This window comes from Meleagris gallopavo, chromosome 12 (genome assembly GCF_905368555.1).
Source record: "Meleagris gallopavo chromosome 12, MGAL_WU_HG_1.1, whole genome shotgun sequence".
NCBI classification, from domain to species: domain Eukaryota; kingdom Metazoa; phylum Chordata; class Aves; order Galliformes; family Phasianidae; genus Meleagris; species Meleagris gallopavo.
In genome coordinates, this window is record NC_139415.1 from 17,558,907 (window position 1) to 17,575,175 (window position 16,269).

General features: G+C 42.8%; 1 protein-coding gene across 5 annotated transcripts in view; it reads right to left on the reverse strand.

The window, feature by feature from the left end:
- The window catches only part of DENND4A (DENN domain containing 4A), a 46,700-nt gene extending 31,246 nt beyond the window's left edge, over positions 1–15,454 (reverse strand). The window contains exons 1-5 of one of the 5 annotated variants that reach the window (XM_085233737.1): positions 14,667–14,924; positions 6,939–7,020; positions 2,087–2,416; positions 1,219–1,468; positions 167–236 (exon numbers count right to left, since the gene is read on the reverse strand). In XM_085233737.1, coding sequence (XP_085089863.1) covers positions 167–236; positions 1,219–1,468; positions 2,087–2,394 — 628 coding nt within the window. In that variant the 5' untranslated portion in view covers positions 2,395–2,416; positions 6,939–7,020; positions 14,667–14,924. Of the gene's footprint in view, positions 1–166; positions 237–1,218; positions 1,469–2,086; positions 2,417–6,938; positions 7,021–13,783; positions 14,159–14,204; positions 14,228–14,666; positions 14,925–15,328 lie in introns of those variants that run through there. The other 4 variants (XM_019619576.3, XM_085233736.1, XM_085233739.1 and 1 more) reach the window with 4 other exon arrangements.
- Between the last annotated feature and the right edge of the window lie 815 nt (positions 15,455–16,269).

A 16,269-nucleotide genomic window follows, 5' to 3' on the forward strand; every position in this document is an offset into this window, starting at 1 on the left:
TTTAGAGCACTATTTTAAGAACTCTTCAGGGAAAGACTCATTTTTGGATAACATCAGGACAGCGTCTACATGGAATAATTCCTAGACAAAAGAATGTATTACATTACAAATAAGTCTGTACATCCTGAACTAAGGATAAAAAAAATGCTGAACAGTAGGCACATACCAGCTTTGTATGATATGGTGTTGGTCTTTGCCACTGACTTTTTGTAACACAGATATACCGCTGAGCCCCACTGTAAAACGAAAGAAGTTATTGGGTTAGATAGTAAAATATGGAATCATAACACACCAAAGAAAAGGATGCAGCAAAATAATGGGAGAGCCTCCTCTTCCTTGTTTTAAAAGAAATCATTATCTGTACATAAATGTAGAACATTAAGATACAGAAATCTGTGGCCTGGTTCATTATCCTCTCCAACAACTGCCAGAAAAAAGTAACTGAAAGTACTGTGCTAGCCTTGAAATAAATGGTCCATAGCAGGGCTCAGTTTGAGCTCTAAAACAAAACCAGTTTATAGACTGAAACATGAAAGCTATCAACTCTTCTCCAAAATGTTCATTAGCACAACTATAGTCCTGCAAGTAAAACTGTCATGTTTATAAATATTTGTGCCTGCATTTTAATCAAACCAATCTTCTGAAAATAGGGCTGCAGATTCAACTAGGAGACACTTAATGTTTAAGTTCTGCAAACAGAGTGCTGCGACATCTGCGCGTTTCAATAACCCCATCTTTGGAACCATTAAAATGGTTTTAAACAAGCTTACAGTCAGCAGTATACAACACTGTTTATAAGAAACTTTCTTAGAAAATGCTTGTGAAACGACAAGAGAACGATACAAAACAGTGCTGCAGGTAATGGGAGAGCATAAAAACAAAAGAAAATATAGCTCTTAGATACAGAATTCCCATCACAACAGTAAATCAGGCTGTACACTTTCCAGTTACATATATGGCAATGCAACAGGTTTTAAGGACTAATCCCAAGACAGTATTTGTATGTCAGCACTAATAAAAAGACTGTTTGCCCCAGCACTTCAACACAACTTTGTTTCAAGCAGGAACAAGGCAATATAACCCTCAAATTCTTCCAAGATATGACTTATCTTTGGAGAGTGCCTATGAAACCCAGGTACTCTGGAAACCATCACAAATACTCCACACAAGTCATGCTGTTGAATACCAAGTGTTCAAAATTCAAGTTTTATATCTTACCATACTATTATTAAGATTCTTGTCAACCTTGCAGAACGTATGTGGAGGGGTTTCTCCTTTACTTGGTATGATTATACAAATATCTGTAACAGCCAATGTGTTTTGTGTCATGTTTTCAGCTGCTCTTCGGTAAGTGACGAACACCCGTTGTGACGAGGCATTGCCACTGATATTAGCAGGCCGGCCATAGGGAGTAGCTTGAATTATTTCACAACCTTGCTTTACTCTTTCTTTCCCATCATATAAAACCCTAATTAAAACAGAATGAACAAGAGTCAGAATGCATATAATTATTTCCCCTCTCCACCAGTGTTTCAAATATTATATATAATAATTCTAACTGAATAGCATAAGTTTAGCAGCAGCTCATCTCACCTGATCAAAATATTTTTAGTGAAGTATATTTTAGCTCTCAGCCAACATTATAACAAACTGCATTTTAACAGAAAAAATGTGATTAAATTAGACTAGTTCTTCACCACTATAACTGCTTTTTAAAGTTCCAATGCTTATTGCACAAGCATTATTTTCAAGCCTTCAAAAGGCTTTGTTGCCCAGCCCTATGAACGCCATGTAACTTTTTTTGCATTTATGAAACAGCTTAATCACTAAGTTTCACCAAAAGTGTACACATCAGAAATTATAAATTGCTTTGGAAACTTCAAAAGAATACAGGTGTCACTAAAATCCACTCAGCATGCATCGTTCCTACAGAAGCAGGTTACAGCATCCCAAGTCAACGAGTATCTTTCAGTTGAGAGTTTCACCTTCTATCAAAAAAGTAGTGATATTTCAATAATCTGCTTTATTTGCTCATTAGTCACATGAAATTGCCCAACTCGCCTGCTGTAAGAGAACCATCACTCACCCCAAATCAGTAAGTGGGGGCTTATCCCTCCCCCGGCGGTAACAAAGGTAAATCTGCGGTCCTACGAGGCTGCCATTATTGAGATCTGCAGACAGTCCTGAGGGAGTAACATCTATGCATTTATATCCCTGAGGAACTTCCTCTCCTAGGGATTTAATAATCACTGTTACATCTGTAATAGGTTCTTTTGGTTTTGCAATTTTATGGCAGGCATCATTGAAGTGGATTTCTTCCTCTAGTGGCTTAGAAATATCTGTTAATCCTGCGACAACGAAGTAGTCAGCAACACGAGCCCCTTTGTCTTCCATCTTCCATTACAAGATGTTGAAGCTGGTGGGAAAGAAATACAGACCACTATTTTAAAGGAAATTTTAAGACATCAGATTTATTCTTAATTTAAAATAGAAAATTTTCAATAACAAATTAAAACACAGTAGGAGAATACCAAAGAATTAGACATCTGTCACCAAGTCATGTAACAGTTTCCATCTGCAATCACCATCTTCCAACAGTCTGCAACTGAGTCCCAGACACAAGCATTGAACATGAACCTCAGAATGGAGAACCCAGCAGTCTCCCTTTGTTAACTGGTACCACAGAGTACTTGAACCAACAAACAGCAAAATGCAGTGCAAAGCTTTGCCAACAGCTCCCTGCTTAAAGCTCACAGCCATGCCAAAAAGTATTCTGCATCTCACCTGCATACAGGGGCAATGGACCTTCGGAGGCAAGATCTACAATTGGTTTGCCTTCTGAATACTGAACATACATGCAAAGGCTGTCTTCGTTATTCTAAAGATGCAACTATAAGACCTGAAAACATTTCAGACACAGGATTTTATATTAAATACTAAGGGCAGGTCTTCTTGGAATAATTTTGCACGTTAAAAATCAGTATCAGGTTATTTCATAAAATTTTGAAGCTCAGATCCTCAACGTGCAACCCATCCACAGGCAGCAATACTCCAAATATTTACACAAAGCATTTAAACTCAGTCAACTTCAATGCAGTACAGACCACTGTGAAACAATAATATTCCAGACCACATGAAGCTTTTCATAATGACAAGGAATACAGCCCTGCTGTTCCAGCCAAATTGTAATGTGAAATTACATTCTTCCTTCCTGGAACATACTGATAAAAATAGTTCTTTACATATGAATTCTTCTCATATAGCTTTCTACTTTTTTTGGCAGCATTTTTCTATAGTGGTTGTAAATTAATTTCAGCACAGGACAAAGTAATATTTCTATGGTGAAAAGATGCCTTGCAGAAAACACAGCATATGATGTATCGGGAGATTTGTTACCTCTCTGCCAGACTCTCCTGAATAGCTCTGCAAATCACTTAAATCCATGTGCTATTTGTTAGCATGATTTTGCAAATAAGGGAAATGCTTCCCACTGACACAGAACACTGAGGAGCAGGCTAGAAATCTTTATTCAAATCACTCAGAAGTGATAGAACCCTGCTAAGGCAGCTTCAGGAACTTTACTCTCATTGAGACCAAAACTCTGCAAACCAGACGAGCTTTTTAAAGGGTCCTTTTGTTGTCTATATTTTATTCGGGTGAAAAACTTCACTGCAAGAGAAGTTGTTGCAATACAGCAGTTTCAGGAGCTTGCTAACACTCAGAACTCCACCAACTGAATTCAATACGTTCAAAAGCGTTAACATGACATGCAGTTGTGTCTGACTGTACCTTCATGGCTACGTATGGAAAAACGCCCCAGTAAGCACAGGCTCAGTGCAAAAACAGAATTCTGCTAGAAGTTTTTCTTTCGTTCCTTTTCTCAGCACTATTTCACAAAACTACCCCACCCACAGAATGCTTCACAATAGCTTTAAGTTAAAAAGAAAATATTTTAGGTTTTTTTTTTTTTTTAAATCACATAAAGTACGAGTGTTAAATTGCAAGTAAGCCTTATAACTTCAGTGCATCAACACCTCAATTTCTTAGATTCAAAAGCCAAGATAGCATTACAAGTGAACAGAACAAAGTCTATATTTTAAAACTCAGGAGTAACACCTATCTCAAATTTTAAGCCTCATCATCAATTATTTCACATCAAGTTTATAGCAAACGCCTTGGATTCAAACATTAATTCCCAAAAGCGCACAAGAAAAACTGGGACAAGCTCTCCTCATTTATAACCTGTTAAAATTAGAATCTCCTACATACAAACACCTGCTATCACACACATTTGCTTCCTAAGGTTATATAGCAAGTAATGCCCAAGTCAGCAAGTCTTCCACACTTTCATGCAACTCCTAAGAAATGGTAGAAAAATGCCTGGCTAGTGATGCAACGTCCCTTCAGATCTCTGTTTTCTGATACAAAGCCTCACAGCAAGAAATGGGATGAAATGCAGAAAGATCAAACAACTCGGTGGTACTTCATTGAAAGCCAACTTCAACTCAACTGGAACTGCTGTGATCCCTGAATTTTTAACATCTGTCTACTGTGTGCAGAGATTTATGCAATCTCTATGTTAACAGGTCACAAAAAGAGGGCATATGAGCTAATTCAGGGACCAATTACGTGGCAAGCAATCTCAAAACATGAATCGATAAATCTGAATAAAAACTCTCACTGTAAAGGTATTCCAAAACAGGTTGTAACTATACAGCTATAATACTGCAAGTCAACCTCCAGGAAAAAGAACATGAAAAAGGGAAAAGCCACCTGCAGGCACAGTCACACTGCACGAGTGTGTTTCTGGGAGCAGCAGTTCCTAGGTGAACTGACACAAAAGTAACGGTGACGCAATGAGAAGCAGCCTCTAGAGCTCCTCTGCACTGCAGTCAGCAGGGACAGCCAGCAACAGAGGGGAGCAGGAAGGCAGCAGAAAAGCCTGCCTTAAAAAAAAAAGTGTACACAAACAAGGGGTCGTGAACAGCCTCTTAGAAAAGTCCCTACCACGTGTACATCCCCAGCAACACGGTCTTTGAACCATTTTGTGATGAACATATTTAATGCAGAGCATATGATTTATACCACTGTAACTTAAACATCACGAGCAACAGTAAGAATAAAGTATCTTTGCAAAGAGCAAACTGAACTGCAAGAATACATCAGAAAACAGACAAAACTTTGCAGATTGTGACTATTTAAGTGTGGGACGAAAAAAGGACTTTTTGCTGTTTCTAAAGAGATGGGAAATGGAGAAGCAGCCAAATAATCTCACCACAGATCCACCAAACTAGCCCGATTACCTTGCTGAAAGGCAAAGGGTAAATTCCATTTCAATGTATATTCAATTTAACTCATAATACCCTATTTCCCTATAAACACTCAGGAAATACTTATTAATAGTTTCTTAAACAACTACAATTGTTTTAATTCCTGGCTTCTGGCATTTTAGCAACTGCATGGAAGAGATTCATCCGAAAAGTTCACTCTGTGGTCTAACGCTGCAAGTCTGCTGCAAAGTGCAGAACAGCCCACTAGCACAAGGGATGATCAGGAAGTTTAGAGGAGGCTGACCTTTTCGTGCAAATAAAACATCACTAGGACTTCAATCTCACCACTGAACTTTGAAGGAAAAGCACACATAATAAATCACTTCATTTTCAGAAAGGTTTTTCTGTTCGCTATAAGCTATTTGCAAATCTCATTCAAAAAGCAAGCACAACTTCAGAGGCATGATTTTACACCAGCTTACGTTTTCAGATATAACAATAAATCAGTGTCTAATGCAGATCTGCTGTCTATTCCATCTGTTCAGCAATACTTCACGAGACACAAAGTTTATTATACATACAGCACACTATTTACAAGGAGGAAAAAAATACCGACAATTCATACAGCCTGCTCCTAGCTGTAGACTTCTACAGAGATAAGGTTGTAAATGGGCTGCAGGCACCAAGTAGCTCTCTGGCTGTTCCTTCTTTCCAGGAGCCAGCTTTCCCAGGGCGCAGAAGGAGCTTCCTGTACGTGTGCTGCATGTGCAAGAGGAACACAGCTCTGTAAAAGACAGCAGTAAGGACTGTGCAACTTACTTGAAGCTCTACCTGCCTACCTCTGCCAGACAGAAAAACAACTGCCTCGTAATCTTCTAATGTCCCTGCCTCCCTATTCCTTCCTGTGTGTTCCTTCAAGAACACTGAGGAACTGGCATTAATGAACTACATTAGGTCTATTAGGTGTCTAAAAAACAAGTGACATTTTGCTTTCTTAGCCCGACTCCAAAGAAATATTCTGTTTGTAAACAAGAAAAGAGCATCTCCTAGTACAGGTTGGAAACCAACGCAAGGCACTGCAACAGCTTTTTTATTTTATTTTATTTTCTCTCATCTTTAATCAGCTCAAAGCTTTTTTACACAATGACAAAATCTATCTTTTGTAGCACTCATCAAACACTCACATTCCAAGACCTTCCTTACTTTGAAGGCACACAAAGATTGGACAGACAGGCAATTGCCAGCAAAATCCTAATGGCTCTTCATGTTACAGACTTATGGATGCACTGCAGCATTAACCTGAAGTACGCTATCAGCCCACACAAACATGGACAGTAATCACAAGAGCAAAATGAATGTAGCTGGGTCAGTTCCCACTATGGCTTCTCAGAACCATTTCTCAGCCACAACACTGCAAAATCGCATTAGAGTTCAACAGTAGAAAATCTGCTAATAACATGCAATTACCCAGGGAAAAACCCTTCAGCCCTTCCCTGTGATTCTGGAGTCACCTGGCAGAAGTGAGACAAGCCCTCTATCACCGGTGTTTTCTTTGTAACAAGCACACAATCCTATGAGCAAACAGAACAGAAGCACCTCAAATATCACAGGAACTCTGCCAAACCAGAACAGAAGCCTGTTAAAAATATCTTTCAATGTCTTCCCTACCTTTTCATCAAGGCATTTCTTCTACACCTTACTATCTTGTTAGCCAGGCTTTAACACAGACTTCTTGTTATAGTTTCATTCCCTATAGAAACAGTAAAAATAAAAATTAAACGATGTGCACATTTGTTTAAACTTAAACTTACTGCACACTCCACTGCACCACTGCTGCAGAACTGCTAAGACAAGGTTATGTGTTCCCAGATACTAAAAATATATATATGAAGCCAGGTTTTAAACAAATATTAAGTCCTACTCTGCAATGATATTTTAAGAATATAAACAACATTTAATGTTTCAAGGAAACGGACAAAATAAGCTGCATAAAATAAGACTGCTTGAGCTAACTGCTTTGTACGATTACAGCTCTTCTGCTCCTTTCTGATAAATACCACCCATGCCTACTCAGAAAACAGCCACCTAGGAAATGCTCCTTCAGCTCTTTCCAAGTCTACTTTAAAACATCGTTCCTATTTGCAGATCCTTTTCACTCCACAATCAGCAACAGGTGCAACTCCTCCATCCAACAACCTCACTGTACGTTCCCCCCACTCACAGCTACAGTTAGTCTCCTTGTCATTTACTGTTACAATCCACCATCCATTTTTCTTTGCGTGTTGTACACTTTAAACACAAGTAAAACCACTTTTAAATTACCACCACGGATAACTTGAGCTTGTGTTTTACACTGAGGCACGTGCAAACTGCCAGCTTGCACCACACTCTTCTACCATGGGACAGAGTGAGTACCTCCCTGGAGAGGCTCTCAGACTTCACCTCCCAGAACAACTCATCAGCATCAGCAAGGCTGCAGTCAAAAATAAACACTGTCCAAAGGAAGATTTCTCTTTGCCAAGACATGAGGCACACTCTTAGAAGATTACTGTGAGAAGACATCAGAACAACACAAAGCGCAACATAAACAAGGCTGGGAACAAACGCATTTCAGGAGGGCGGATGCAAACCATGAAAAGAAAAAAAGAGGGTTGTCTCCATTCCTGAAGTTAAAAAAAAAAGCAGAAAAAACTCATCATGTTGAATTATCAAAATTGTATTTCTGGGGGCACAAAGTTCAACACAACGTATTTCAAACCACACAGACCACATCAACACTTTAAGGTCATTAATTCTAGGGCAAGGAGTGGAGGTGGCAGCCTGGAGCACAAATCCAGCCCCTGCAACAAGTCTTGCTAACCCACACAGCACCTGCACTCCCCTCATCCCTATGATTTATGTAACAAAGTTCCCGGAGTATCACAACACAAAACAATGTTAGGGATCACCTGCAGATCTCCAGCACAGCTGCAAAAAGCCTAAGCAAAGAGCAGCATTAACACAAGTAATTTCCCTGTAGACACTTTCCTAGTCAGCTATTTGGAAAAACCAAAGAGGACATTTGGAAACAAATCTCTCCCCCTCGCTCCCCCACCCCATTTCTTCCTACCACAGTTAAATGAATAACAGCAATGGATAAAATAGCTAACAAATATGGTTGATGCAATCACTTGTCCTACTTTGTAAGACATTCTGGCATATATCTACACTCAACAGCATTAAACACCACGGTAATTAACACGAACCCACAGCTGCCACAGAAGTACAGCAATTAAGAGAAATACTGGCACATGGGAAAAAAAATAAACAAATAATCCATAAAGTTGTTCTGGCTTTACATCACTTGATCAGAATCACTATCAATCTTCTTGCAGGTCCTTTCCCAATCATTCATACCAAATCAGCATACTCTGATCCAAACAACACTAGAGATAATCAAGAGAGCTGCTGAAAATTTGGCCACAACACCTCTCTAAGAGGTGCCTGGAGGCAGAAAAGCATGGATAAGAGTGCAGGGACAGAGCATGAGACATGCTTTTAGGAGCAGAACACTGCAATGCAGGCCAGAAACAGAGACAGATGTGTTCAGTGGTGCTTAGGGAAAAAGAGAAACCAGTGTTAAATTGAGAGACTAATCTAGATTCAGTGGGATTGCTGCAAGAACCAGCCATGGAGAGTACCAAAGCTTAAGGAAGAAGCACAGCAACTGGCAGAGAGAAGGCAAGAAGGAACAGACTTCATGCCAAGGCATTTTCTGTACCTTCTATACTCTCCACTGCTACTCACCAAGTCTTCCACTTGTTTGTTCTTCACTGCTGTTTTTCTTCTCAGCTAAATCAGAGGGATAACTAAGAGGGCCCAACAAACCACAGCCTGCTTAGGTGTTCATTACAGCTGTACCACAGCAAAATGCCATGGCATCCAACCACGGCTACAAAAAATACCAGTAATGTGATGTTCAGGCATTCCACAAGATTCATGACAGAGATAGGTCTTAACAGGGCTGGTTTTAGAACTTTCATGTCTCTTTCTAAATTACAGTATTTATGGCCAAAAAGCACAAACAAAGAATGGAAACAATTTCTACAGTACAAATGTGTTTAAAAGGAGAGATGCAGACAACAATATACAGTAAATGAAGGAGAAGTATATAAGTAAGCACTATAATACACAAATATCACTTCAACCAAAACACTTCAGGAGGGCAACCAGTCTGCTTTTTGTACAATTAAACTTATTATACAATGACTGTTAAGGAGTGGAGGTCCCCAAACAGAGTGTTCTCCTTTTCTTGGCACAGTCCATAAAGGCACTGAAAAGCAGTGGATCTTCCAACATGTCAAAATATCAAAGTGCATCAACCAGTATTGTCAAAGAGTTCTGCTTTCACCCAGTCTCATTTGGATGTATATGCCAATTTCAGCTTAGCTATGAAATCTCTCTACACCCAAATTAAAATTTTCAATGCATGGGGTAATGGGAGAAGGCACAAAGCATTTGTTTTTCCCCGTGTGTGTGTGTGTGTGTGTGTGTGTGTCTGTCTGTCTGTCTGTCACCAGCAAATATGTCCTGTAGGCAGGGATACTGGACACAGTCATGCTGCCAATAAGGGACACACAGTGGATGACAGACATAGACTGCAACTGCCACTTGCAGATGATCTACACTGGACTGGAAAGGTTTAATGGTGAGATAACACCAACTAACACCCTCTGCATCCAGCAAATCTCCAGATCCGGTTAGCAGAACCGTCATCTTCTACCTCACAGAAAAATAAATGTGAATATACTGCTACCAGCCCAGCTACAGCACATCCATCGAGCAGCATGTGTTGCTGTGACAGCTTCCTAGCCAGATTAGCTAGCAGCAAAACACCAGGGCAGCATTTCCCCCCAGTAATCACAGTACAGCAGTGGAAGTGCCGTTATATGCTAACTAACTGCTACATTAGGATTCCAAACCTAGCTCAAAGCATCTCTGAACACAGAACAGATTTATCTTAAAACTCCTCACATCTTTTGGGACAGAGCTATTACATAAACCTTTAAAGGTCAGAGATAGTCACCTATGTGCTAAATAATGTGAGAAAATTACTCACAGAAGGGTTTGCCCCTTGGTGCTCTACATAATGAGTCCTTCACTGTCCTGAATAGGAGTTCAGCATACAAGGCAACTCTAAAGCTGTACACGTTGGAGATGAGTGCTGCTGTACTGGGATTAAACTGACAGCACTGTGCAGAGTCTGGTTACTTCTGCACACGCAGGTCCTGAAAAGCCTTAGCTCTTCCACTGTAATTGTATAGTCAAAATACTACGCCAGCAAACGTGCTGACATACAGGAGCCCCTGGAGCTGATCAAAATGTTCATCCTCAGTTGTACAACCAAGATAAATCTTCAAGTTCACAAGTTTCTTCTGAAGCTCAAGATAAAACCAAACCCAGAGTCCTGCCCACGACCTGCTTCTGTTTGTTTGTGTAAGGCCTGCACACACACACAGTTCTCTGGGGACTCTCTCATTTGTGTATACGGACGTAAGATTTATACAGGACACTTGCTGCTTGTCTACTTTCATTTCAGATGGTTAACTAAAATATCTTGATCCATAAAAGACATTTTTCCCCCTCATCCAAAGAAAAAGGCAAAATTTCAAGTACAGATTAAACAGGGAGAATACAATTGGCTAACCTACTTCTAACCTTCTGCCTCACTCCTTGTATCCTATGCTTATATCATATTTATTTTCTCATCCCCTTCCCCATGCTCCTGTCTACTGCAATATCACTCCATTTCAGCCTCTGCAGTAACCCTGTATCTAAGACTTGAAATAATACTTTCAAAAGAGAAAAAGAGTAGGACCAACACTTGAGTTTCCACTTCACCTCCACAATCTCCTCCTGGTTCTGTAGTTGAGCTCTACAGGGAACCACCAATTCTGCATCATAGACTGAAATGACTGCTAGAACAAACAGCCTTCTCTGTGCATTTTAATTGTGGTTGTACAGCCTGTGGTGGACTTTATACACATACATACATTAGCAGAGCATTTCTAGATCAGTCACAGGCCAGATTTCCAGATCCAGCATAGAGTAAGCCTGAACTGAAACGTAACAGAAAACACCTAAAGTTCTTCACTTTATCACACAATATGGCAGAGACCCATTCCCTTCAAGAAAATACTGATTTTAAGTAGTTCTACAGTGGTGATGCTTTCTCTGTTCATACACATTCACATCATACCTGTTAGCTATCTCCAAATAAAGCAAGACATAACTTGCTTAAACCTGCAGAGGATTTGCTGCACTCAGTATGCCATAAAATTTGTGTCATGATTTGTGCTCACAGTAGTAAGTGATGTTTGTACATAGAATCAATATATAAGGGAACAGGTGGAGGGGCTTTTCTGTGCTCCTTCCCACGACCATCCTGTGAGACTGCAGCAGAAGCACGAGGAACAAATGTAACTCAGCCCTCTAAACTACACACACCACCCCCCTTACTTTTTCAGCAAGCACAATCTCCCTTTCTTCAAAGATGCAAAATCTTAAACATAAAACATGATGCAATTTAAGGTACTTAAATTAAAACAAAACAAAAAACACAAAAAACAACAAGGACGCCAAAACTGTTTTTATTTCTTTTTTTTCCTCCCTATTTACAAAGAGCTAGTATTCTTTCAAGGAAACTTCAGAACAAATACTCCCAACTCACAGCTAGAGATGCACTGAGACCTTAGCTACTGGAACTCTGTCAGGCAGCAAGATACTTGGAAACCACCAGTGCCTAAAACATTATGTTTGAACAAGGTTACATCAAGCTTTTCCTTTTAAATCCAATACAAGTTGTGCAACACTTCAGCCTCCAACTCTTAGGTCACACCAACAACAGATTTAAAAATTAAAGTCAATTCTGAGGGAAGGACAATGAATGAAAAGACTTTGTGCAAGTCTTCATTTCAACTGTTACTTAAGATTCAGGAAGATTCCGACTATGTGACTGCTGTACTCCTCACTTTCCACAACTTGCTGACATTCCTTTGACCACAACTGCAAATGTTCCTCCACTCACTCTTTCCACTCAAGCATTTCAATCTACTATGACTTGCAAAGCTAACTCCAATTCGGTTGCTAAGAAGTACAATGGAAATTGAAAAGGGATGCTGAATATTTAAGTGACACAGCAAATTTCTTTCTCCAATTTTAAAACCTCAAGATTAACAAACCCCATTATCGCTATTCAGCTCAATCTAGACTGTCTTCCTCTAGCAAAGAGTCACAAGACTCTTCTCTCCAGCTTTCACACAGCAGCAATTTACCTAGAGATTAATAAATCCTTCAATGCAATATCCTGTAGATTAAACATCAGACTCAGTTCTGAGCAGCAGAATTCCCCATTTCTTCCTCAAGGCCATATAGGAGGTGATATTAAACACCTTTCTCATTCAACTCCATTCTCCACAGTTAAACCAGGCACCAACTTGGCTCTACTTTCTTTCTTGCTACTTTCTCTTTTAAATGTGATCCATATATTTACATTGTTCCCTGATCTCTGCTTGCACAGAGATCAGCTGCACTCACATGACTCCTACAGAATAAGCCAGGCTCTGTCAATATTTATGCTTTTGCTAACTAATAATTAACTCTGGGTATGTAAATACAAAATAGTTGGTATTGCCATTAACACATATAGAGATTCCATTAAGCTCCATATGGGCACGATAGAGCATAGAGAGCAAGCTGTTCACAAGAAACATGGGCCTGCAACCACGCTGCTACAAGAAGTACCAAAACTTCAGCGTATGAATACTCTTCATATGGGAAAAAATATTTCTAAGTAAGCTTGTATTTAAAAAAAAAAAACAAAACAAAAAACAGCCATAGTGCCTTTTGGCACAGTGTTCATAGAATGAGATCTTATCTTTTCTGTGCTAGTTTTTGGTAAGTGCACAATTTAGAAGAGCCCATTGGGTAAAGCATGTTCAAAAGCAGCAGGAACTGTTTATAAACTTCAGCAAAGTTCCTCATCCAGCTGGACCTTAATGTTTCTAGAATAAAATATGCACATCATGCAAGCTCTTAAGGCTGTAGAGAAGCTGGGTTTTTTTTTTTCCTATTTCATCTATAAGGCTCCATGCAGTCTTCTCCTTCCCCAGAAGTTAACCACAAAAACAAATGCCACGTTCCTGATAATTAAACCATTTCAATGCCAGCTCACAACGACCCCAGAAACACTTCCCCATTCCCCAGCAATGCAGCCCCACTCTGCCATCCCCTTCACACGTGCCCACAGACTTCCAGCTCCATAAGGCAGGATCAAGTTTCCCTAAATATATGAATTTTTAAAAAGAAAAGAGAAACGGGAGACTCTCACAAAATGAGATGGTCTGCATGACACACAAACCAGAAATAACCCATTCACTCCTCAGCTACACTAACTCAATTCCTTTTCCTAAATCATCATGGGTCAACACCAAATACTTGCGTTTAATCACTCAGAAAGTGAAAAGATTACGTACCAAAGTGTTACGTTCTTTACAGAAACCTCCAGTTGAGCAACAACTTCGGAGAAAAATTGTGCAATGAAGTGAAAAGCCTTCCAAGATGCTCAGTTAATTCAGAAAACCCCAACCTCAGAACGGGGCACCGGGACCTCATTGCTAGAAATCCCCATTCTCAGGGCAGCCCACGTTAAAATCCCGTTTGAAACGACTCCAGAATAACAACCGCTGCCGAGGAGTTATTAAATACTCCCGCTCCTCGGCCAACGATCCCCGCTGCGTGCAGACATCATGACGGGACAGAACTGAAATGTCAGGGCTGATGTCCAGCGTGCCACGTTAATCCAGCTGGAAGTCAGCCGCGTTCTGCGAACCGAGGGTAAACTTACAACAAAAATACGACCGAGCAGCACCTGCTCGAGCCAGGCGGGAGCCCTACCTGGGAGCCGCGCGCCTCAGGACAAGGCAGCCCCCGGCCGTAACATGGCAGCGCGAGGGGATCCCGCCTCATCGCGGCCGAGCGGCGCGGCCCGAGGCCCGCAGGCCGGGCCGGGGGCTCCGCTGGGCCCCGGATCGCCTCGGGGGTCGGAAAGGAGAGGAGAAAGTTTTCCCCCCCTCTCGCCGCAGCCCGACGGAAAGTTACCGAGGCGCGGAAGGAGGGGGTGCGCGAAGAGCCGCCCGCCCCTCAGCCCCCCCCCCGCCTCCCGCCGCAGCCCCGCGCGAGGGGCGGCCCCGAGCTCGCGCTGCTTGGCGCGGCCCACGCGGGGCCCCTCACCCCTCCGAACCCCGCGGAACTCCTTCCCCGCCGTCGCCGGCCCCCGCCCCAAATATCTGCTAGGAGAATCTTCCTCCCCCCGGCACCCCTTCGCGCCCACAGCCCGGCGCTCCCCCCGGCCCTCACCTCACACGGGGCCGCGCTCCCCGGGGCAGGGGAACGGCCGCCGGCGCTTCCCGCCCCCGGCACCGAGCAGCGGGCGGCGAAGGGGCGCGGGGAAGGGGAAACGCGCTCGGTCCCCGCGCCCTTATCTCATCCTAGCGGAGCCCGGCTCGCCTCCACCGCCTCCCGCCGTTGTGGGCGGCTCAGGCGGGATCCCCCCTCCCCTCCGCACCGCCTCCTGGCGCCGCCATCTTGGCTGTCACGGGGGCAGGGGGGAGGCGGGCGCCGGCTCGTGATCGCGGGAGGAGGACGGTTCCGCCACACGGCACCGCCCGCCGCCCCTCGGGCAGGCACGGCGCCGAGGCCGAGCCGGGAGGTTCGGTTCGCCTCAGGATCCCCGCGGAGGAGGGCGGCTCCGTGTGACGGAGCGGGCCCGCAGCCGGGCGCCTCGGCTCGGCGGTCCGCGCTTCCCTCCTTTCTCCCCCCGCTCAGGACCGGCTCCTTCCCTGAGCTGTGGGGGTCCACAGGAACCGCTGATCTGCGGAACCCCTCCAGCACAGCCCGAAATACGACGCACCGTTTGCCCAGAGCTCTCCTCCCCACTCGGTCCCACAGCTTCTCCCTCTCCGGCGCCTTTAAATTAACCAGAAACCCATCTGTGGCCCAAAGATCCCAGCCTCGCTCACCTGTGGTGCCCGTCGGCGGGGCGGGGGTACCTGGAAAAAACAGAACGGGTTCTGTGGATTCCCCGCAGGCCTGATGTAACCCACGCCACGTTGTTGCATCAAAGACTATGAAAGAACCGGAGACAAAAATAACCTTTGAAGAACGCGCAGCTCAGATTAGGGCAGCGCGTCAAGATGTTGCTGAGCACAACAAAAAGCCCTCTGCCTGCACTGGAACACGGGAGTGCTGCTTTCCTGGCACCCCACGGCCTGCACTCCTGTTTCCAAATGTTGTACTGATGTGCTATTTTTGCAGTGATGTTTAGGGATAGGCTCCAACCATGCAATTTTGGCTTGGAGTTCAAGCTTCCCTCAGTTAGTTAGGGATATTTGGCTCAGAGGGTTTTGATGTGGCTTGTTATAAAGGGAAAAGTGAGATATGGTTCTGAATTTGGGCTGCAAGTGCTTAAGTGTGTTCAAACTTACTGTATAGATCTAACTCATCCCTCTTGAAAATCTGGCTGGAAAGGAGAACATGAAAATTAAAAAGTGCAAAACATTACTTTTTCCCCCTACTTTTTAATTAATATGACCTTTCATAGCAGCAATGCTGCTCCTCCTACGCGCCGTGTAGGAAATGGAGTGGCTGACACGACCCAGGCAGAGGCACCCGTGTGCGAGCCTGCACACGCAGACACAGCTCTGTGCTGCCAGGTTTGATTTTTGTGTGCTGAGTCTGACTCTTGTTTGATCAACAGTGCACTGCCTGAGGATTGTGGCAACCTCTCTCCCAGGCTGGGACTGCAAGAACATTGCCCATTTCTTGTACTGCTGCATAAAATGCATTTACTGCCACACTCATGGACATTTTATCTCTCAACGATATTCGGTGGAGTAAATAAAGGAAATAAGAATGTAGTACCTGGGTATTTGCAGCAAGCTGGGCTGTATTTTGTAAAGAA